A 24180-nucleotide genomic window follows, 5' to 3' on the forward strand; every position below is an offset into this window, starting at 1 on the left:
ACGGATTTGCTAATCGATTCACGGTTGCCGATCGAATCACGGCGATCGGTTCACGTTCCAACTTTCCGATCGATTCAGGTCGATCGAATCCCTACCCTTCACAAAAATATCCAAAAATTGCATTCGAATTTCGTCCGACTAGAGGGCGTATCTCCATCCCCACATGAGCCTCGGAAAATAGGATCATACGGAGAATAGGGCTCACGTGGAAATCGAGATATGCCCTTACGTGAGGGGAGCGTCAATCAAAGGGGCGCAGAAAATTCCCAAGCGCTGACCGTTTGCCGGGTTACGACATTTTTACCTCACAGCCCAATGTGCGATTTTACAGTGAAACGCTTGAATTTCCGGTAACATGAGCGATTTCTCCCTCTTACACGGAGAAAAAAACCTCGTGCGTGGGACCCGAAGTTTAGGTCATATGGATCTCAGAAGTTTTCAGATTGACTTTAGGTCTAGCTGTCGACTGTCGAGGTTCGGATCACACATCTGTAACTTCAGTTCTTACATCTGAAGTACTTCAGATGTAAGAACCGAAGTTGTTCGGATGTGAAAACCGAAGTACTCCAGATGTAAGAACTGAAGTTTCTGATGTGTGATCCAAACCTCAGCAGCTGGACGTTAAGTGTTCAGATGCTCAATCTGAAAACTTCAGAGATCCATATGACCTAAACTTCGGGTCCCACGCACGAAGTTTTTTTCTCCGTGTGTTCTAAGCATAGAGCCGAAGTAAAAGAGGGAATATGAGGTCATCCCTTTTGAAAACTGCCCCAACATTTTGTGCACCTCTGGCACATTTTCTCTTCTCAGAGGAAATCCGCAAAAAAGGTTATTGCAGGATGTCGTATCATTTTTAGGAAATGTTAATATCTCTGCCGCATTTTCTCTCCTGTAAAGGAAATCCGCAATAAAGATCTTTGCAGAATGTTTATCATTTTTAGGAAATTTTCACATCCTTTTCTACCCACTATTTCCAAACCACCCCCTCCCTCCAGAGGCGGCAACCACCTGTTGAACCTGTTGAAACCTGTTTCGGTATTTTCTGCTGTAAATTTTTAAATAAAATTTGGCATTAGCCGTTATCACTCGGTGCCCCTTCGAGGAACCCTGTCCTTTCGATCTTGACATTCTTAACTTTCCCTCAGGATAGGCGTAAGTTTTTCGATCCGTCATATGTTAAGCTATCGGTGGTGAAATTGCGAAAGGAAAAAAAAAAGTATTCATTTTTTCATTTGTATTTTTCATAGCATTTCTTTTCAACTAATCCTTCCTTGAATACACACATTTCTTAATTTAGTGCTTAAAATACTCATGTTTTCAATCATACTGTTGGAATGTAATTTTTTAGCCTTGCCAATTTATGAAGGCCACACAAACGTAAGCTTACAATCCACCTTGCGGCGATGCATTATTCTTCCAAATAATGTATGTGCGAGTTCCTATTGCCTAGAATTAGAAATGCACGCTAAAAAAGCGTTCAAGTAATTTCTTCGCGCCTGTGTGTGTTCCAATGCATACGCGTGATATTTACGGTGATACCACTATTAGACCACGTGAGCACGTATTGCCTATACTAAAAATTGAAGGCGAATTGCCATGGTGTTAAAGTCACCTATTCCCGCTTGGGAACAAGCTATTTTTTTGTTTCTTTGATATATAATCCTTGTTGTTTCCTTTTTCCACTGAGTACTCTCGTGGTGTTACATGCAAAAATCAACACAATTTTGAAAAGCGATATTACCCTTTCATCTTCGTGTAAAAATTAAATTGTTTGAGTCAAATTTGCAACCGTGGAATGGAGGTACGCTAAGTTGGTATGATCGATCGTAGACATAGAAAATTTGTGAGAGTACATAGAGTCTAAAAATTTGAGCCAGTCAACCGCCGGTTGACTTGCTGACAAAAACGGAAATAAAAATCGCGTAAGGCGCGCCGCGTGATATGTAATTCACCCGCCTCGTCGCACAGTGGATCGGAGGGGTCAATTAGAGAGGTCGGACGTGAAATTTTTAACAGAATGACGTTTATTTCGTCACATTTTAAATTTTAAGGGGTGCATTTAGAAGAAAATTTCACGAGGCAACCAATGGAACCACTTTTAGAACCTCAAAGTTTTGCATAATCGGAGTTATGAGCTTTTGAAGTTTCCTAATAGTGTTCGACCTCTCCTTTTGACTGGATCCACTGTGCGCCGTGTGCTAAAACTGAGGTAATAAAACGAGTTGTAAGTATCATGGAAAGCTTTAAAATTCCACGAACAGAAATCAACCAAAAAATGGGATGGTATCCGGAAGGATCCTGATTTTCTCCGTAGTCAAGGCCGTTGTTACGGCTTGCACGGAAAGAAACGATTTCGGCATGTAGAACCGTAGAAGTCGGCTGTGTGATAAGCGAATTGATGGTCAAAGTGTGAATCCACGTATCTCGTTACAGACTTCCTGACGCACCTTATTTTTTCTTTGGAAATCTAGTCTAATTTCTTCAAAACTTCTTTGATTTTTATTCTTTATCAGCAGAATATTCCAAAAAGATGACGTACTCCTCTTTGAAAAAATATAATAGGAGCAGAGATTTTGAAACACAGCAATGATTATGTAGTTTGGCACTTTAACCATTGAAAGGATGATGTATATCAGTTTGAAAACACGAATCTCGGTCTCAGTGGCGAGGCGTGAATGGTCGATTATCGATATTTCCCCATTTGAAACTATGGTGAAGAATCGATTATTAAGGTGTTCGTTGCGAACACTCTGTTAATCGATAATTTGCCGTAGGTTTAAGTAGCAGACCAATCGATGTATCGCAAAGTACGCCACGCCACTGCTCGGTCAATGGTGTTTTAAAGTATCCACCTCATCTTTTTTTGAAAAAAATAAATTATGATCGGACGTTTTTGCAGGAAATCAGAGTATATTTTCGAGCTTTAAGCTTGAAGAGAAAAGTTCTTCTTACCCCTATCATGGAGTAGGTAGTTTGCCCGAGTTTCACCTCTGCATTTTGCTAAGTTCCATTACATACTGCTGTTCTAATCTGTTTTGTCATTATTTAATTATTATTTTGGAAAGATTGTGGAGTAACAATTAGTTTTCTCAGGAACGTTTTGACGACCTTAAGTTTGGAAGAAAAACGTGGGCTTGTCATTAATACATATATATATTATTTTTATAGAGAATTAAAACAACTTCTTTCTATGATTGTTTGTTTCAGACAATTACTGGTGCCATGAGCACGCTAACTCCACCAATACCCCTAGAAAATCCTGATAATCAAAGTCTAGTGGACTACATCCAAGATGTAGCTTCGCAGCACAATTTTAATTACCCTCCCGTAAGTAATATTTTTTAAATTCTAAGCCACCTGTTTTTTTGTTGTCTCTTTTTTTCCGCTCTAACTTTGAATGATGATAATCTACTGGATCAGTTCGTATCTGAGGAAACGTATCCAAACACAGAATGTCACAACATGAAATAAAATTGTGTCTTGCATGGATATTCATAAAGTAGATCCTTGGCACCGGCATTGTGTTTTGATGCTTGATATACTTGTAAGGAAGGAAAAGTGTTCAACAGAGTATTGGTGAGTTCCCCAATGTGCGTTAAATTTCAGTATAGAACTAAAATTCTCATTAGGTACCTATATTGAGAAACAGTTCATCACAAGTTTTCACCTCAAGAGAGTTATTCTGTTTTATGCAACTTTGTAGTTCCAACCAATCAGTAAGGCAACCGCACCATCAAATTCCCCGTACAAATTTCGTCAGAAGAAAGAAAAAAAAATCAATACCAAAGGAGCTCTCAATCCTTGTGTTGATAATGAGATTCCTGATTTGTGACAATTTATGGGAGAAGATACTGTAGTGTCAAATTTTCAAAGAAAATAATTTTTGTCAAGTTGGGTTGCAAAATAGGACTTCAAGTGTTTGACCAAAAATTCTCCAGCATCCCAAAGATTGTGTTGCGGGTGGTTTGTTTCATTGTTGGTTCAAAGGAGTTACATTGAAATCTGCCAATTGAAAAGTTGCAGGTGTATGAAATTTGATAAATTTCATTTTTATGTGGAAACTCTGGTTTGGTGTGACTTTTTTTGGAGGTTTTTTTCCTTTGCCAAAATATTTGTAAAACACTCTTCTAAGCCGTAGCACTAACATCTCTATTTCAATTTTTTTTGCACGAAGTTTCCTTTCTCTTTGAACTGTCTCATATGTAATAAGTAATGCTTTCTTTTGTAACAACTGTTAATGTTTCTCCCCAAACAAGAACAGGAGAATGATCTTAAATAAAAGTTAACAATGCTAAGATGCCCAGAATAATAGATGGAAAGAATACTAATATTTTGTTTTCTGTCCCCAGAAATTTTATGAATATACTGAAATTCTTTGGAAAGATCGAGGCGTCCAAGCCTGCTTTGAGCGATCCAATGAATACCAACTAATAGACTGCGCTAAGTAGTAAGTAAAATAATTTGTTGAATTCAATGTTACTTTGGGTATCTAAGCTTTACGTAATGTTTCCTTCATCTCAAACTTGATTTGTGATTGATAATTTGCACAAGCTCAGTGTGGCTCAACAATTGAATACATTGCTAGAAAGAGGGGACCTATGCGTAAGATCCCTTTTTCTGATACCTGGCTCATTCAAAGCCTCACTCCCTGGAAGGCATATCTACAAAGTTTTACGATAATACCTCAACCGTAACATGTGATATTTAGAGTCAAATGGGTTGAATTTCTGTTTTTAGAAGTTTGCCAGAAGAGGGGGATAAACGGTTTGGTACGGATTCTTTGTCAAATAAAAATATTGTGTCATGAGTCAACATGGCTGATGAGTTTTGCAAGAAATCCTGAACGTGGCCAAAAATTTTGGGAAGGTTGAACATACATAATGGATGCATGAGGAGCGAAATTTTTGAAAGGCTGGGCGACATCCCTTTTCTCAATTCATTTTTCCAGCAATTACCTGGAGACCACCCAAGGTTGTATCAAGGTGCTGCTCTACGTTAAAATTACAGGATTAGTTTGTAATAATGCAATACTGCATCATTAAGTATGAGCCCGATGGTATAGTCAAGTGTGTAAAGGACTATGTCGATAATTTTGTGCTCTTGAAAGACAGAGTCCCCCTTTTAGCCCACATGGGACTTCAGGAAGATGAAATTCGTAGTTGCGTTGATACCTTATTAATTTCTGTTGCCCCGACTTCGTCCATCTTAAAAAAACTGAGAAAAGAGCATGGTATGGGAGGCCTGGGACACCTCGTATTGAAGAACAACTAATCATCATTATCGTACGAAATTTTGTTTGATTTTTCTTTGTCCCTTCCAGAAAAAACATCGGAAGACAAATCTGTCTGAAAATTTTGTGGGGAATTTCCTGTTGTGTCCTTTAAAAAAAATGAGGGAGGGTGAAATTTTCAACTTCCACAAACCTGTATTTTCATAGTTATCTCAATGATATTTTTTTAGAGCCTCCTCACAAGTAGTTCCTCCTTTTTTTCCCCATCAGTAGGTCTGACAAACTGTATTTCAAAAGTATCTGTCATTGGATCTCATTGGTATCCCAGCCCGTCAGGAGAATATGTTCAAAAAATTGTGTTGTCTTTTATTGGTGCGATTTTATTATGATACATTTTCACCTTCATGTATTTGCTTCTTTCCGTAGTTTTCTGGACAGAGTTCATGTAATTAAAGAACCTAACTATACGCCTTCAGAGCAGGATATTCTTAGGTGTCGTGTCCTTACATCTGGTATCTTCGAAACAAGATTTCAGGTGGAAAAAGTCAATTTCCAGTGAGTATTCCTCTCCATTTTTAAAAGATCCTTTTAATATCAGGTTAATTTCAGCTCCTATCAATTATGTTCAGATCAATGTATCTTTTAGAGTCTTTATTAATTCAATTTCTGCTTGAATAGTTCTTGTCAAAAATTTTTGGTCTCTTCTATCTGTAATGGAAAATTCAGCGTACTCTCTTTGTAAGGATTTCGCTCTAGATAAATGTGTCAATTATATCGAATCTAGTGAAAATGTCTAGGCCACATTTATCTTTCTGTCCTGCCGTGCTGAGGAAGAATGCTGTATGAGCTTTCCGATGTTGCCACTTTTCCTTGCCTAAAAAATGAATTTTGTGGTGTAATTGTGAATATTTTTCTGCAAATTTTTCAGACAATTCTTTGCTTAATTTAATCTAAAATATCTGAAAATTTCAAGGAAAAATATGCTCTATTTTCCTCTTAAATTCATGTTTAACGAGGGAATTTTGGCAACTCTCAAATGTTCATACAGCGTTCTTACTTAGCACAACAGTATCTATGTCCTTATTACTATTTAGATGGGCTGATTAAATTGTTACCTATAGTACTATTTAGATGTAGTTATTTCACTGATAGTATAAAGAGGATATGAGGATGTCTATAAGTGGTGAGGAGACATGTAAGAGAATTTTTCTCCCATATGCAAGGGAAGCATGGAAGGATAAAGAAGATTCTTCAAGGTTAGTATTGCCACATGTTTGAAGTCAAATTGTTTCTTGTCTCGGCGGAGTTCTAAAATGAAGTTCTACTCTGGTTTCAGTGTTTTTTGAGGGTTAGAAAAATAATCCAACCGGAATAGAGTTCAGGACTTATGCCACTCATGGGATAGTGTTTGATGATGTTCTGGATCCCTTTAAAGTCACTTGGTTTTCACTGAAGGTTTAAAGGAGAGGCAGTTGTATGCCTTCCCTACAATCCCTTGCCAATGGGCTTTTTTCATAACGCCGAATCCAAGATCTCCACAGTTTTTAATATTCACTAAAATGTAGTTCTTGGGATATCAGACATGTTTGCATAAGCAGACTGAATTAAAAGCTGCAGGCTAACAAACAGCACCCAAAAGTAGAAATCATCAGAATGTTTTATCTCTGAAATGTTAGAATAAGAGCAATTTGGCATATCATGACCAAAAAATTCTGACTTTAATTGAACTTGGCAGTGTTAGATCTGCTTTCCTTTGCGAGGCGATTTCAAATGAAACCATCATCAGCATTCCATTTTTGAATAATCAATAGTGGTAGCAGAAGAAAACAGTCCTGTTTAGACCCATCTAAGGATGTTTTTTTAGATAGCTATCTTTCCTTGTATCTTTTAAGTAAATGAATTAGGGTGTATACCTTGGTTGCCATAAACAGAAATTAGAATTACATCTAAAACATATCACCCTGCAAGTAGTTGCAGCACAATTACTCGCATAAGGAAGTCATGCGTAGAAATAGTGCCGTATAAATTAAATACTTTTCAGCTTTTGTCTCAGTAGCATCCCTGTATTTCTGACTGTCTTTTATCATAAATATGAAAACTGTCAGCATAAGATTTTAATTATAATCAAATGCTCCAAATTATCCAGAACTAAAAATAAAATCCAACCATAACAGCCAAACAGTAGATATTACGAAATAACCAATGAAGTCAAAGAATCTTTTCTAGAAGAGTTTTTCAATGGAAAAGCTTGAACTCCTATTAGCTCTCATTGCATTCAGAAGTCAAAGTAAAATAACGAGAGTAAAAAAATAGAATTTATATTAACAATACTTTTTCACTTTCTTCTGTATCGTAATTTATTCTCTCTCTTTTCTTTACTATAGTATGTTTGATGTTGGTGGCCAACGAGATGAAAGGCGGAAGTGGATACAGTGTTTTAATGATGTCACAGCAATCATATTTGTCACAGCCTGTAGTAGCTATAATATGGTGCTTCGTGAAGATCCTACTCAAAATAGACTTCGAGAATCCTTGGACTTGTTTAAAAGCATTTGGAATAACAGGTAACTTATTCTTAGGTAGATTCCTAGAATTAAATGAGAGGAAAACTTACTTTTTGGTTGCGTTAACTCCCAAATGCAACTGCCAGGCTGGTTGAAGTGACTGTTCATATTTTAGTCGCGCCAGGCCAAAATGGGTCACTATTACCAGTTTTCATTATGTGTAGTGTGTTTTCATTGCGCTGCTGTGCGATAGAGGTGGAATCCTCTCTGGAATTATTTGTTGAGTACTATTATGTGTAACGTGAAGAGAGCGTTCTGATCATGACGATCAGTGGTAACTTTGGTTTCATGCGTCAGTATTTTGCCCCTTTTGGTGTGATGGGAATAATCATGCAAAGAATGAAGCAAGCTCTACAGATTTTTTTCGCTCATGAACTGATTTCTTGTGAACCTAACTTTAAGTATGCTCTACATTAAAGCAATTTCAGGATCCTGTAACAGGCGTTTGCACATTTCCTGTGTATTTCTCCATTTAAAAGAGCTTTTAATTTTTATTGATTTAGTCTGGTGAGAATTTTTTTAGAAGAAGAAATCAGTTGTCCTACCTCTCTTATAATTATTTTGATTGTTTGAAATTCTCATCAGAAATCTTATCTTAAATTCTTTATCACAGAGGTTCCGGTCATTTATTGTTCATTGACGCAAGTATTACGATTTTTTCTTTTTTGCAGATGGCTAAGAACGATATCAGTTATATTGTTTTTAAACAAACAAGATTTATTAGCAGAAAAAATTAAGGCTGGGAAATCTCGGCTTGAAGATTATTTCTCTGAGTTCACGCGTTATCAGACACCTTTAGATGCTACTCCAGATCCTGGTGAAGAGCCGCAAGTCATTCGAGCAAAGTACTTCATTCGTGATGAGTTCCTGGTATGACATTTTTTTTGTTTTGGGTGTTTTTTCTATCCAGGTCAGACACAAATGTGTCCATTGGCACAGTCATAGAACTAGTCTTCAGAACTTCCTCATCCTTGCATAACTCTCAACTTGTTGTCGGGTCTTGCGTCCCTCCTAAATCTTATCCCTTATGTGTCTCCTGTGCTTTTCGAAAAGTTAAATCATTGGCTTGAAAATATGAGCAAATCAACCTATTGCTTGCAGGCGAGGTGATGGAAACTGTCTCTGATCCCGTAGGTTTCTTGGGGTGAACGATTGAAAGGAAAACCGTCAGTTCTGGGAATGCCAAACTTTTGGAAGTGAAGAACCTTGCTACACTAGTGGGGACCAGTGGCTCTGTGTACATTTTGATGAAACTAAGTGAAAGTAAAGTTTGTCATAGACCTAAAGCCAAACATTAGGCAATTTGTTTATGTATGAGTCAAGATATTTGGGATGAAACACAGGCACCATTCTCTAATATGCTATTGCATACATACAAGAATTAAAAGTCCTTCTTCCCAGTCGTTTTGCTTTCCTACTTGGACCTCGCGCAGTTAGGTACTAATGAATTCAATTCATACAAAAATCTCATCCTCTCTCTCTCCTCTAGCGTCTGTCTATTCCGCTTCAGTAACTCCATAACATTTCAGATCAAACCAATGTTTCAGGAAGCTCGATCAGCCTCTATATTTTTAAATGATAGGCTTGGTCCCTCATGTTATCGTCAATGTTCCTCCACTCTGCCATCCATCTTGCTTCAGTCTCTAGTTTTCCTCTCCTTTCCGTCTCTTTATCCTGTAGAAGTATCTCATAAAAGTATACCTAGAGAAGACAAGGAAAGGCTTTGCAAAGCAATCCCTGCACCTTTGTAGCACAGAATATAGTGTGTATGTCACAAAAATCTCTGTTCCTACCCAGACAAATTTTATGTTTTGCAATTTCATGCATTATGTTTTAACTTCAAGCCTTTAATGAACTTTTCGTCAGTGTATCAAGGCTTCTTAAAATGAGTGGAGAGTTAGTGGTCCCTAGCTGATGTGTTTCAGGTTTCTTTAACAGGCACTTTATTCTTAAAGAGGGGCAGACACAAAAAAATAGATATCTGGGTGAAAAACTCTACGAAATGAATTCCTATTGGTATCTCATCTCATTAGTGCACTGAAGTTCCATACCATTCCAAGAATCATATGTCAAAGGACTAGATCAGTGGCTTGTTTATTGTATGTTCACACTATCAAATTAATGTAAAGTTCATTTTAGGCAAGAACCAAAAATTTACAAGTATCTCTGATGTGGAAAGTACAGTATTTGTTTGTAACAATGCCCTCTTCTCGATGTAGCAGAGCCACAAAAATTGGTCCATGTTACTTTGTCTTACCTTTACCTGTTCTACACTTGGGCCTGTTGCTCCTCTCCTCCAGTGTGCCCTCGACCATTAGTTCTTTTCTTTCAAGTAGACAGTGCAATTAAGGGAGCAAGAGTTGGGAAGGAATATTTTGAATCAGGAAAGATAATAGAGAAAGATTGACAAACAAGAGTCCTGTGCCGTTCTTTTGAAGATGTAGAATTCAGCTGGGCTGCACTGATGGAACCTGATATTATATAAAGTTGCCGAAACAGATCTGACTACTGCAGGGAAGCGAAGGGTACAATGTGTTTACTGAACTAGCACTCTCATCTCTTGAAACTGTGTACATGCACTTAACAATTGGGAGGGAGAACTCATAATTCCTCTTCCGTGCAGCGGCTCATTCAGCATTGTGTGTTCAAATGTGAACGTTTCCCCTCCCACACTTATAAATCGGATCGACCTTTGGCATAAAAATAATTCTATCAAAATGTACTGAGCGCCACCGGCTTGATCCTCAATTGCATGGTAGTTTTTATTTTAAAAAATTAAAATTCTATGAACGGAAAGAATTTAAATTATGATGAAAAAAAAGATAAAAGTCTTGTCATCACAAGTGTATCTAAAGTGATAGAAAAAAGCGTTACCTTCTTGGCACAGCAGTTATTTTCATGAAAATCAAAGTCATTGCTCCGGTATTGAAGTTTACTGGAAGTACAAGTTTAGAGTTCTCAAGCCCCTGTCAGACATACACAATCTAATTTGGTTGGCAACTCCAGCAATGAGCCAACCTTGTCTGGAGCATGCGATAAAGTACAAACTAACCTCTCTTATTTTCTATCTTTTCCATCTAAATGAAATGTCTCTTTCTTTTATTATAGCGCATCAGCACAGCTAGTGGAGACGGAAAACACTATTGCTACCCTCATTTTACTTGTGCTGTAGACACTGAAAACATTCGTAGAGTGTTTAATGATTGTCGCGACATAATTCAGCGTATGCATCTTCGCCAATACGAGCTATTGTGATTATCCCCAGGCCCAGGCCTCTTCCCACTAAATATCTTTCGTAAGTATATTTATGTATATTTGTTTGTATATGAATGCAGGAGCATATTTGTATGTACAGATATTTTGTTAACTATGCACGCACCTATACGAATATTTCAATGTATTCATACTTAAATGCATACATGTCGTTTGTATGTAAAATGTTTATATTACATTTAATCTTGTATATAATTCTCCTTGTCACTTTCTCTTTTCTCTGGAATTTCTTTACCGAAATCATAATTTTGGTCTTGCATTGTCTATTCATTGTCGCCCAGTCTGTGCTTGGTGTTGATAAAGCACAGAAAAATTATTGCAATTTCCAGCCGGTAGAGCTATTCTATCATCGTCTGATCAATTCTTTTATTCCCATTCTCAATGTAATGCTAACAAGTATAAGATTAGTTGCTAACAGTCTTATTATATTAAATTGCTGATCGCTAGTATTATTCGCATAAGCTGAATTTCACGTACAGATTTTTAACCATCATCCATTGTATTCCCATCATCATTTTACATTTTTATCTCCAAAATGTTACTCTGCTTTTTCATTTTGGTATTTTCTCTTCTTTTTACTCCTGTTTTTTTTTTCCTGTCTAATCTGTAGATAGTTCATATATTATTTATTTTTGTTATATATTTTTTAATCTAACACTTTTTATAGAGTTACCATTGTCTGAGGCGTTAATTTCTTTTCTCTCTTTTTCACCTCTGTATAGTGTTGTTTATTTATTAATTGATTTTTCTTTTGTTTTCTGATTGTTGTCTACTTTTACTTTTTTGTTTAAGCTCAGAAAATAGCAGCAGCTTTAAGTTTTCAAACTGAAATAAGTGAAGAGATTTGCATGTAGTTGTACTTTTTTAAAATTCATTCAAACAAGCTCCAAATTATATTGAAAATCAAAAGAAAGGTTTCCCTCACAAATGAGCTATTAAATGAATCATTTTAACAAGCATTCAAGCTCTACTTAATTTCATTTGTTTTCCTAAACAATGCCAAGCATTCATGCAATCAATAAAATTTAAATGGCATTTAGGGCACTTTTATGCACACATTTGTAGGTTCATCAGATTGAGATAGGAACTCAAATGTCAAATGATATAATGTGATCGTAGTGGCGTTTTCAACTAGTGTTGCCCCTCTTTAAAAATTGCTTTAATGCCTGTACCACAAGTCTATAGCAGAAATTATAAAGGGTTAAGGGCTGTGTCTATACAGGCAACGAGACAATTGCATGAAATTACGAGGAGACATGAGTATATTTCAACCGTGTGCACAACCTGTTTTCCAAAAGTGAGTGAGTAAGACTCATTCTTCACAGAAGCGCACTACTGCAAATATTGTGTTGCAGCCGCAAAAAGAACAATTTTTAAAATATCATGGGCAACTTTGAAATGAACGTGTGCATATTAGAAGCCTTACTGTCATTTTAATTTATTTGTGGACCCAAGCTAGATATAGAGACCTTGCTAAGGCACTCCAGTGTTTAAAGGCAGAGCTCCTAGTAAGTGTGTGATTATTTCCCCTAATAAATTCAGATCCTAAATGATTCATCTAGTCTCTGGTAAAATTATTACTTTCAGAACTACTCTTTTAACATTGCTGTGACGTTTTGTACTTGTGTGGCTCATTGTGAATTCTCCAACTAGTTGGCAGTACTATACTTGTTGCTTCGAGAGCGAATGAAGAGGGTACCCCTTTAAAGTATCTTAAAAGAATTATCATTATTCTGATCAGTGCATGTACGCAAATGACAAATCTCATTCACTATTGTCATCTCTAGAACCTCTTGAAAAAGGTCTGTGAATTTTATCTGAACTAAGGCACAAATTAATGTTAACTAACGAAACCAAATTCAATTTTTCCCCTTTTTCTACCATATTATATTTTTTTTGCCTTCAAATGTACCTCTCCTCTCTACCTCTGTTTTCAATGCTCCAAAGAAAAAAAATGGTCAAACAATGTGTTGAAATTTTAATATCGTGCAGTTTATCTTACTGAGACACATAAGCCCACGCCTCTCCTTGTACTGATTTGTATCCAAAATCATGTAATTTTAAGTTATACTTTCATTCTTTTTTCCTTATTTATAGCTCAGTAAGTTACTTATGCAAATGGATTCATTCTTTAAGATCTAGTCGCAAAAAATTTATCTTTTCTAGCTTTTTTCTAATCCATGTAGAGATATGTAATGACGATCATATTATCCTCTTTCTTGCTTATTTTATCTACTTCATCGTCGATTTTCAGCTTTTCTTTCAATATTTATGTAGTCTCTCTTTTCTTGAAATAACAAAGAGCATAAAGCAAAAATTTCAGCTTTTTTTTTGTAATAAAAGATCCGGAATTATTTCAATACCAAAAAATTTCAATTTGTCATACATTGAATGCATTTACGTAAAAGAAGTTCATTTGCCGCAGTACCTCTGTGCAGATAAACATTTTTTAAGCGTATAGGTATCGGACTATGTGACTTAATTTTCAACAGCAATTCTCTTTTGAAAATTAACGTCTCCGATGTTTTGTAACTCTTGTTTTTGATGAGAACTTTTACTGTTAGGATTTTCAATACATTTTGGGTATTATTTCATTATATCATAGTACTCGTACACCTATACCTAATGCATCATCATTGCCGCTCTTCTAATACTTTTAACTGTCTCATCATCAATTGTCATACAAATTTTTGTGACTCATCCAGCAATTATGGGCATTGGCTTCAACTGGAACAAATGATTGAATCAGAACCATCACTCGATAAATAAGTTAACCGCGAGTTGCACAGGAACTAGAGTTCAATTCAGATTTTATGAATGAATCAATTCATCGGTGAAGAAACAAGAACTGATTTTGCTACTTGAATAATTTGTACTTCCCTCGCTAGATCTTTGCAAGGAAAAGAAAAACTTGAGGTGTTTTACTTAAATTTAAACAAATTTCCAAATGGGTAAATTTTTATTTCACCTTGCAACATTAGGCCTTGTAAATAATTATCCTTCCATATTTCTGGAGCTTTAAAGGTCACTACACCATGACAAAATCTTCTTGAGACAATAGTAGTTGCCAATGATATCAAATAATATAGAGTGAATCAGTTTTCTAGTTCAAAAGGTCAGGATGACAGGAAATGTCCTGCTCAAAATTCAAATCTAGTTTTTTATCAGACAATTAAATGCTTCAATTTTAAAATTCAGTCGCCGAATAGATAGGAGAGGACATTTTCTATCCCAGCTAACTGGTGATAAAGTTTTGAGACATTGGAATTTATACTAGTTATTCATAATTGTACATGAATGAAGAAATTGTGAAGGTCTATGAATTTCATAGATCTTCATTATTTCTTGGCTCTTTCAAAAGTTTTGTGCCATGAAGTTATGCGCCCAAATTGCTTGATACTTTCCAAGTATGTATCATTGAAAAATTTAGATTTTCTTCAGACTTTCAATTATCATTATAATAGTAAACATGTGCTCTTTTAAATTTACTGCTTATGTGTTTTCTTTATTTTATTTCTCGCCTATTCTTTTTCTCATTTACCTTTTCTTTGACACCAGTCACCTTTGCTGAAACAAAGTTTTTTGATGGACAAGTGTTTGCAGTGTGATGCATAGGTATTATTCTGATTTTTTAAATATTTTTCTAGTTATAGTTCTCATTGAATTGGAAAGTTTTCAAAAATCCTCTCACATCGGTTCAAAATAAACTTAATCAATTGGTGTAGTCATTTAATTTCAACCTGTAACTCATGCTAATTTGATCGGTTCTTGCCATGGCATTCATTGCATTGTTTCAGAATTACTGTTATCTGTCTTTACTTTCTACAACTGATAGTCTGACTTATCATCCCTAGTAATCTTCAAATAGTACTTTCAATCAGTAGGTCTTGATAAATCAGTCAACATTTTTGAGATCTCAGACAGATTTCATTTGCTGCTGGAAAAAAAATAAAACGCCAATATAAAGTTTTGTAACAATGTATTGGATACAGATCGGTTCAAACCAAGTCAACTGGCACCTTGCAGACCATGTATTGTTCATAAAATGTGCCCTTTACAAATAAATGATATGAATCAGTCCTAACGTATGCTTACTGCTTGAACAATTCAGACTGAAGAAGAATGATAATTAAAATTCGCACAGCTGTTAAATAATAGCAATTTTACTAATTACTTTTTGTCAATTTTTTCATGGGAGGATTAGTTCTCTTCTATAGTGTTAGGCTTTTAATCGTTGAAATCATTGAAGCAGTGGTTACCATTTTTTATCTTTCTGTGTATTTATGGAACCTACTTTATTCCATCATAGATCCGCAGAAACACAATCATCACCTGTTCCCCTCCTGAAAAAGTTTTGGAGTCTTGAAGTTAAATGAGCAACTTTTTTATTCGCAGAATATCAATCTTAAAATTATGAGATTGTATAGTATATCTTGATCGCATCTTCTCTAATTTATTTTACTCATTTTCAATTTCCTCAATTTGGGATTCCAAAATATTTGCATGTGATTTTTAGTAAATATCTTCGATAGGATGTAGGAAAATTCTGAAATTCCTCTGAAAAAACGAAAAATTCCTACTTTATAAAAATCAAATTTAATAAAGTGAAAGAAACATTTTTTGAGTCACTCCAATGATAAATCCTGTTCTAGCTCTCTCACATGAACATCATTCGAATTCGCCCTTTTAGTTTTTTGCAGGTTTTATGTTTAAATTTTTTTGAAAGGATACTTATCTATTTGGATCATCTTGCTGCAAATCCTTTGCATACTTTGGTCCATAGCGTAATGAACCTCCCAAAAACCCTGTCCCATCCACAAATGGTTTTTTGATCAATCTCTACCTAGGGACACAAAAATTCCCCCGCCCATAATCTGTTTTCTGTTGTTCAGTACACAAGGATGGAAAATGATATCAACATGTCATAATTTCTCAGCTATAGAATTTCAAATCTTATGTACTAGTTGCACAAATTCTTTATTGTATCAAAGCTAATTCGATGTCATAAGGTACAAAGGATCTTTTTTTATATGTATGCATGAATTACAATTGAAATTTGGGCAGAGTTTAAATTTACCCTGAGCTAGCCCAAAATTAGTCGGTTGATTTTTAATACATTAATTAGGGAAGATTTGCTACCTTCTTTATTTCATTAAAAGATGGTCCATCAATTTGGTGCTAGCTTTGTTTCTCTCTCTTGTTGGCATCTATGTTTATTTAGCCCAGTATTTCTCCAGATGGGGAGAGGATCTACATAATCACTGTGTATAAAAAAGAGCCAGTATGACTCCACTCATGCTTGACCTAAATTTCTTACGTCGTATCATACAAGTAGTTTAATTTTTGTGTTTTCTACTCCCATGAATTCATCAAAGGTGCCCAAAGGTCAGAATTTGCTCAGCCAGGCCAAACTGACCATTAACTGAACACAGTTATTCTTTTTTATTGTTGGTCGATATTTCCCTTCGTTTTTCTTCTTTGGCAACATAACTAACACATGCCTTAGGTATCCTTTGATATTGCTCTGATAATATGATGATTTAAGCATCCTTTTAAAGTTTGTTTTCCCTCTTAAAATATAGCATTTTTGTTGAGCTAGCTATCAAATCTCAAGTCGCAACAATAGCTTAATGTTCCTTAAGTCAAATGACAGGTCTTTCTACCCATGAATCCTTCCAGCATCCAAACTCTAATTTTCCCATCGAAAAATTATGTCACATAGCTTGTCTTTTTGCCAGTCATTTAAGTTAAAATGATCAGAAGTTGGTGTAGAAAATGGCTATCGTGAAAAAAAAATGCTTGAGCTTTTACTACTGTTTTTGTGTGTTAGTAAGTCTTTCTTTTAAAGCTCTAAGGAAGTTCTCTTCCAAGGCCTCGATTACCTCAGCCACAAACATCAAAAGATTAATTTAGTGTAATTAAATCTCCTGAAATCACTTGAAAGGATTTGGAAAATGAGACATTTCTGTTTAGTTTTGTGAAATATCAGGTTCTTCTATGACCTACAAGTAAAAATTAGTAGAAAAAGAACTTGGACCAGGCAAACTGATAAACGGATAGAAAGGTAATTATATTTACTTTCAGAATATCTTTAGTTTTTGCCAGATTCTTCAGTTGTTCTCAAGTTATGAGCAGAGAGACGTTACTTTTCAACCGGGCCTTGTATCTGGGCAAAGTGAGAGGCAAAACTATTTTCCTGTTGATTTGTCCTGACTGTTTTTATTTTGGCTCAGTGTCAATAAATTGTGGAAATGAAGAAAGAATGAAAGAAGAGAAATTGTCATGAAAACTGGCCAAAGACTAGCTAATTCTAGAAGCAGGCTGATTTGGTCCCTATGAGAACTTCTAACTCGTATTGTCGCTCTTTCAGTCAAGTGATCTTTCAAGTATTTGTATCATGGGCATGTTGGGTGTACCTCAATTTCTCAAATTAGGTAAGATCCTTTCTCCTTGTGGCCTATTAAATGTACATATTGGTTTGTAATGAGTTATATTTCATTCTTGTAGAAGATCATTCGAAACTCAAAAATATAGCAGGCAGATCATGAGAATATTGTTTAAACTGTTGAGCAGGTTGTATGTTCGGTTTATAAAAAAAGAAAAAAAACATAGAAGAATAAGCTGGAAATAGAATTTTGCATCCTTTCAAATAATACGACAAATATTCTGTATTGAAATTAACTTGTTATGCAGTGTCAACTGTGATAAAAATTATTGGTATTGTAGTATTTAGTTAAAAAGTTGATCCAGACCTTTAAACCCTTACCTATGAAGGAAACAGTTAAAAAAAATTCTGTAATAGCCACCGGCCATAATTCTTCTTTCAAGTGACCATTCACCAAGTGACCATCAAAATTGTTTTTCTTTCCTTCTTCTTCCCTCTTTGGTCTAATGAATTGAATGATTTTACAAGTCTAATAGCATAATGCTTCAATGCCCAAAAATTATGTTTAGCTCATGATTTTGCACTAGCTAAAATGTCAACAACTTATCATCACTGCCTTTGCACTTTCCATGCTAATGTTGCTTAAAATTTAGCAAACAGTGGAATTGGTGGAAAAACTCTGATTTTGTACAGAAAACGTTTTGCGTGCCAGCATTTAACTCAAAGTTGTAGGTTTTATCTTTAGAACAATTCAAACGTATCTTCAACATCAAATCTCAATTGTTCAGTCCTCAGTCATATTGTATATGCAGTTGAAGGACAGTAGAATTTTAAGCTCCTCCCCCTCCCCTCTCTCTTTATGAACACTCACACTTGCAATCTTGTCTCAAATTTCACGTTTGATTCCATTTCTTTATCTTTATTCTCCCTCCGATTTTTTTTTAAGAAAAAGCATTTGAAACCTCTATCCCTATCCTTCCTCTGTTTTATTTCTAAAGTAAAGAAGAAGAAAAATATCTATATTTAATGTAATAATTGGGGTGGAAAGGGTAAAATCTTTTAAGCAAATTTTGGCTAATGGAAGATAATATGCCTGTATCAAGTCTAGATCTTCCCTTGCTTCTCATACAAGTTATCCTCTATTACATTTGAAATACTGATGCTATTTTGATTTGAGGAAAACGTGTAGTTGCCTGTTCATTCAAGCTTTAAAATTCTAATGAAAGATTTAATGTGTTCTCTGTAAAGTGCATGAATGTTAACTTTCTAAATTAAACTCTTAACTTTTCTTTCTCTTTTTAAAATGATAAGAGTAGAATGTGAACCAATTACCATGTTATTTTACACTCTACCAGATTTTTTCATTTTTTTGGGAATAAATAGTGCCAATTTATACTCTTATTTTGCTTAAAACCTGGGGAACCAAAACCAGTCAAATCCCTATTTAGAGCAAAGAAAAATTATTTGACACTTCCCTGGACTTAAACACATGAATGATTAGTGTCCATTAAAGTGTCTCTTTAAAGTTACCAAGAGTTTCATTGCCCCATTGTCCATTACTTTTCCATGTTGAAAATTCCATTATTCCTTTTAAACTACTTTCGAATTCTACTTTGAAATGATAATTGATCTAGAAGCCTCATTTTTTATAATGTCTGTAATCGATCCATTCATTGAGCAAGTTGTCGCAGTGCCATACAAGTGCGATCAGACTTTGCACAAAAGTCTTTATTTTTGACTCTGAAAGTTCCCTGTCTTGAGCTATTGCCATGACACTTAAGCATCAGGAAATCGTTCTCTAGTTCTAACTACCCAAGTGCAGAAGAACAACTTTTGATTTTGAAAAACAACGTTTTCAAGAAGCAATTGATATTTTGAAGAGGTGAAACTCAGTAATCTGTTTCCTTCCATTAGCTAAAATTCCTGACAGGAACTGATCTAGCCCAAATCTATGAGCGCCTGTAGGTGTAAGACCTTCGAGAGATTAGAGGTGTATTTTTGACTCCTAAAGATGAAATCCTTTTGGTGTCCATCGGTCCTTTTGCCTCCTTTTAATAAGACTTAGGTTTGGTGAGGTAATTGCTTATCAATACCCACTCTTTTTATCGTGCATTGGTCCCATTTTATGTATCCAATCCTCAGATTATTGTGAGATTTCAATGTGCAATAGATGAAAGGTAATCTGAGGTGGGGGACAAACAACTGAGGAAAAATCCAACACTAATTAAACTCAGTGTGCAAAGAAAGTCTTTGATAATAATCTTAAGTTAGATTTGACTTAGCGTAAATGTAAATTTATTGGTTGTTGCTTAATTTTATCAAATTTTATGAACTATTTTACTTATAATTTTTTCTAAAATTATTATTCTTATTGTGTTTTTAGTTCTATATTAAAAGTTGATATGAAGAAAAAAGTAAATTAAAGAGAAATAAATTGATGTTTTCCACTGTCTAATGGTAATTATAATAATCAAAACTCAGCAGTTTTAACTGGGGAGGGAAATGAAATAGATACATCAAACAATTATCTCCCTAAGATCAGAAGAACCTGAAAATGGAAATCGCTGTGGGTTTGAGGTTCATTAACTGATCATGAAAGAAAAAGCTGTTAGCATCAGGAAGTCAGCATGCAGTTTTGCAAGTTTGAGAAATCGTTTAGAAATATATATTTTGAAAAGCTCAGAATGTTAGAATCGTCGCTCGTCTATTACATTTATGAACTCATTATGTTTGACTGCTCCACTACTAGATTCATCCGTAGCTTTTCTCAACAGTACCATTTTAAGATTGTCTCATATAGGGACTAAAACTAACCTCCATGGCTAACTTATTAAGAGACTGATTGGTGGCCACAGCTCGATTCACCATCATTTAGTTTTTTTTTGTTTGCCACACTGTCTCTAAGCCAAAAGATAAATTCATCTAGTTTCTAACAATATTTGGTTCTGAGATGGTGCATAAATATCTTTCATGACTAGAAAATGAACAGCCGTGAAAGACAGCAGTAACAAACTCTAGTAAATTTTTCTGTCATTTTCTGCCCTAAAATTTTCAATTGCGTGAATCAAAAATGTTTAGGTACTGTTGCTGCAGCATACAACATATTTTGGTAGCTTTTTTGTGAATGCATATTGACTGTGAAAGTCTCAAACTACGAATCTCGGTTGCAACGATTTTCTGAACACTTCTCCATTCTTTGATCTTCAATTGTAAAACTGAAGTCATCATGTTGAGTCGATTTCCTATAAAAAATAAGATGGGGACGGAGATTTTGAAACACCGCAAACGAGATATGGCGTTAGATAGTTTCACCGTCAATATGTACCTATGTAATGCTATAAGTAGTGGCCAACAATAGTGCCACACTGAACTTTGTACAGATGGTCCATACCGAGAATGTGTACCTACAGAAAAAAGCCTCAAGTCTTACCTCCAGAATGTTTGAAACAACGGCCAACTTAATTTTAAATTTTTTCCTAGATAATTAAAGTAAGGTGCAGTAGGATGGAGCTAGTAATGTTCTTATTTCTCACTCTTGTTTGTTTCTATTTGCTCCGTGTCAAAATCCAAATTTGTGGAGGAAAAAAATATGAATTATGAAAGTAGGAAGTTCTAAAAACTACAGAGAGAACCTAAAAAAGTAAAAAAGCAACAGTACCTTTTGAGGAAAGTCTTTTTGCTATTTTTTTATCTGAATTTCTGTGCAATCCTCAAGACAAATAGACAGAACTACCACTCTAAGTTGGTTGTAAAAACTTAAATTGTCCTCCTGGAAAAGTAAGAGCGATTTTTCCAGGTCCTGTTGTCTAAAATAATAGTGAGATTTTTGGTTGGATAATGTCAATTACTTACCCCATGTGTAATTGATATGTGATCCTATGTCACGCACCACCCACCAGTGAGACATTTGCATTGAATCCAAAATACACTATCAAGCCATCGTCACTTACATTCTAATGTTTACTTTATGACAGGTACTGCTACTAATCATGTGGAGAAATCTTGTTACATACTATCAATTAGTTCAACAGAGGGTCAGAATTTGAATTAAACCTTATTTAAATCAATACTTGTGACCTATCGTTAGTATTGAAATTTAGATATATATAGGTACTTTCAAACCGAATTTCGAAAAGTGCAAGGATACTGTAGTATTACTACAGTTTTTTTTAGTTTGACAATTGGGCATTGTGATTATAAGGACCCTTTTGTTGATTTGATAAGAACAAGTGTCCTCTAATGCATGGATCACTTCTTATCGATAGTTTGCTTGTAAGCAGGAAGTGGGGAAAAATTATCGGTGGTGAAATTACCAGAACGCTTATCTCAATTTGCGACGTCGTAGACTTCCTGTCATACTTTATTTTTTAAATGTAAGTTCTTGAAAACTTCCGTAATTTTCCCTCAGTGCACAAAGAAAACTCTGTGAAAATTTCAAGGAATGATATTCATTTTTTCTCTTTCAAGAAAATACAATGGGAGGGAAGATTTTTAAACACTGCAAACGAGGTACGTGATCCGGTAATCTCACCATCGTTATGTTTTTATCAGGTTGTGATCTCACTGAGCAGCATCTAAGGCTTGATGAGGTAAGTATGTGATTTGCCAGAATTTCAAGTGCTTTGAAATGTTTCAATGAAAGTGATGTATTTTGTGGTTTACTCTCACCATGGGCCTCGAACTTTAAAGAATGTAAAAATAGTAACCTTTAAAACATTTTAAGTACTGCAAGGCTTTTTTGATAATTGATATTTAAATATTTCTTTCATAAAAGTCAACTCCGAAAATTATTTTCCAATGAGACCCAAAATAATTTTTAGAAACAGGAAAGCTGCTACTAACACATAGAATAAAATTCTACTTATTTGGAGAAAGTTAGTTTAAGCATGAAGTGCGATCTTTTCCAGAATTAGAATCAAAAGAAAGGGGAATAAAATATCAAATTGGATTAAGGCTGCATCCATATTCTATCAGTGGTAAAAACATAAAATAGCAGGAAAGGAGCTGATAACTACTGCGTAGTGCTGTGGTGGATGATTTCATCTAAAGACAAAAAGTTGGGATCAGAAAAAATCTGGAAGATTTTAAAAGCTGAAGCCTCAACATTGTCGCACAAGTCCTAAAGTGTGTAAGTTTTAGTAAGTACCTGAAAATTTTGGTTTTCTGAAAATAAATTAGTGATCTTACAGTTAATCTGACGCATACTACTCATCAAGGGTTTCGAAGCAGGTTTAAAAATCAGGAGCTGTGGATGAGGGGAATCATCGCTTCCATCTCACTCTTTAAAGAAGTTCTAAAGAAACTAACTGTCAAATTTTGTTAAGTTGACGTATGAAAAGTTTCAATTTGCCTTTTTTTGGGGTTAAAAAGCTCAAAATCGATTAACTCATGCTTGCCAAAGTGTGAAAGGATCTTCTAAAACTTGCAGTGTAATTTTCTCAGAGTTTAATTAAATTTCTCCGTCTACTCCCATTTTCCTGGAATTAATTTAATCCACGCAGATTCTGGTTTACCTCTCCCTTCGTTCCAAATTGAACTGACATCGGAATTTGACGTTGAGCTAACGTTAGTTGGCTTCCATTTAATATTGAGATCCAATTGTTGCTCTTGTTTAGAGGCTGATCTTGATTTGTAGTGGCTTAGCTTTCAATTCTAACGTAAAATTTTGTTATTAGCTCCTGGCCTTGTAGGATGTCCACTGTTTCAACTTTGATTAATTCTCTTTCTTCTGATCATTCTCCTGATTTTTATCAGTTTCTCCACATGCCACGCTTGTGTACTTTATCATAGATCAGTCTATGCTTGGAGTCCATCTAAGAATTTTTTAATTTTAGAAGTGAAATATGTACCTAAGTAAATATTCATTTACAGTAGACTGATGGCACACATGAAAACTGACAAAGACTATGTTTATGAACTTCGGTTTGCATCAGATTCTCATCCATTGGGTAGTCAAAAAGTTTTCTCTTGAAATGGCAGCAGCTCTCTGTTGATGTAGGTCTTCAGAGATCGAGACTCACTAAAAACTTTATCTTCTCTTTCAATGTTGTTGATTTACCTATTGACGTTTCTCAAAGTGCAGAAAAATTCACTGAGCGCACGACATCCAGAGAGATGTGTTGACCAGATGCGAGGGCCAGATTTAAGGGGAAAGGCACAGAGACCATGAGTAACTTTGGCAAATTTTAAGTAGCTGGTGAAATTTCGGTTTCTGATGATGAAATGTATGGATGAAAAAATATGGTGCATACTATTTGGGAGAAATGAGCCAGAAGGCATTAATTGGTTCAACTAAGCAGATTTTTTGAACGTAGAGCTTTAAAAAAGGTTACCATTGCTGCTGATAAGGGTAGCAAATTTGGTTCAGGTAATTGGCAACACTCCAGCAAATCTGACCCTGCTACATACTATAGTCTTTATAGGCTCAGCTTTGACTTCGCTCCAGTATCCTGGCTCTTAAATAATTATGGAAAGAATGCTCACAGAAAAAACTTTGTTTTAAAGGACATTAGGTACGTCTTGAGTTTTCTTTTTTAGGATTTTATAACTCTGTAAAAATTGTGCTGACGTGCATTTTGTTCATTGTGTTTTTTTAATTTTTTAAACAAATAATTGTGTGTTAATATGCAATCTAAAACTTTGAAAATTCTTCGAACTTGTTGTACCTACCTTATTTCATTATTTTCTTTATTTCTTCCAACTAATAAAATCAGAGTTATTTAAATGTA

The 24180-nt window shown here is 35.1% G+C and overlaps 1 protein-coding gene across 1 annotated transcript in view; it reads left to right on the plus strand.

Annotated features, from left to right (window-relative positions):
- Galphas (G protein alpha s subunit) overlaps positions 1–24180 on the plus strand; it is a 39841-nt gene extending 15661 nt beyond the window's left edge. The window contains exons 4-9 of the mRNA XM_019058754.2: positions 3208–3327; positions 4350–4447; positions 5657–5785; positions 7615–7794; positions 8466–8664; positions 10903–24180. Coding sequence (XP_018914299.1) covers positions 3208–3327; positions 4350–4447; positions 5657–5785; positions 7615–7794; positions 8466–8664; positions 10903–11049 — 873 coding nt within the window. The 3' untranslated portion in view covers positions 11050–24180. The remainder of the gene's footprint in view (positions 1–3207; positions 3328–4349; positions 4448–5656; positions 5786–7614; positions 7795–8465; positions 8665–10902) is intronic.

The sequence above is a fragment of the Bemisia tabaci genome, chromosome 5, assembly GCF_918797505.1.
Source record: "Bemisia tabaci chromosome 5, PGI_BMITA_v3".
Lineage (NCBI taxonomy): Eukaryota > Metazoa > Arthropoda > Insecta > Hemiptera > Aleyrodidae > Bemisia > Bemisia tabaci.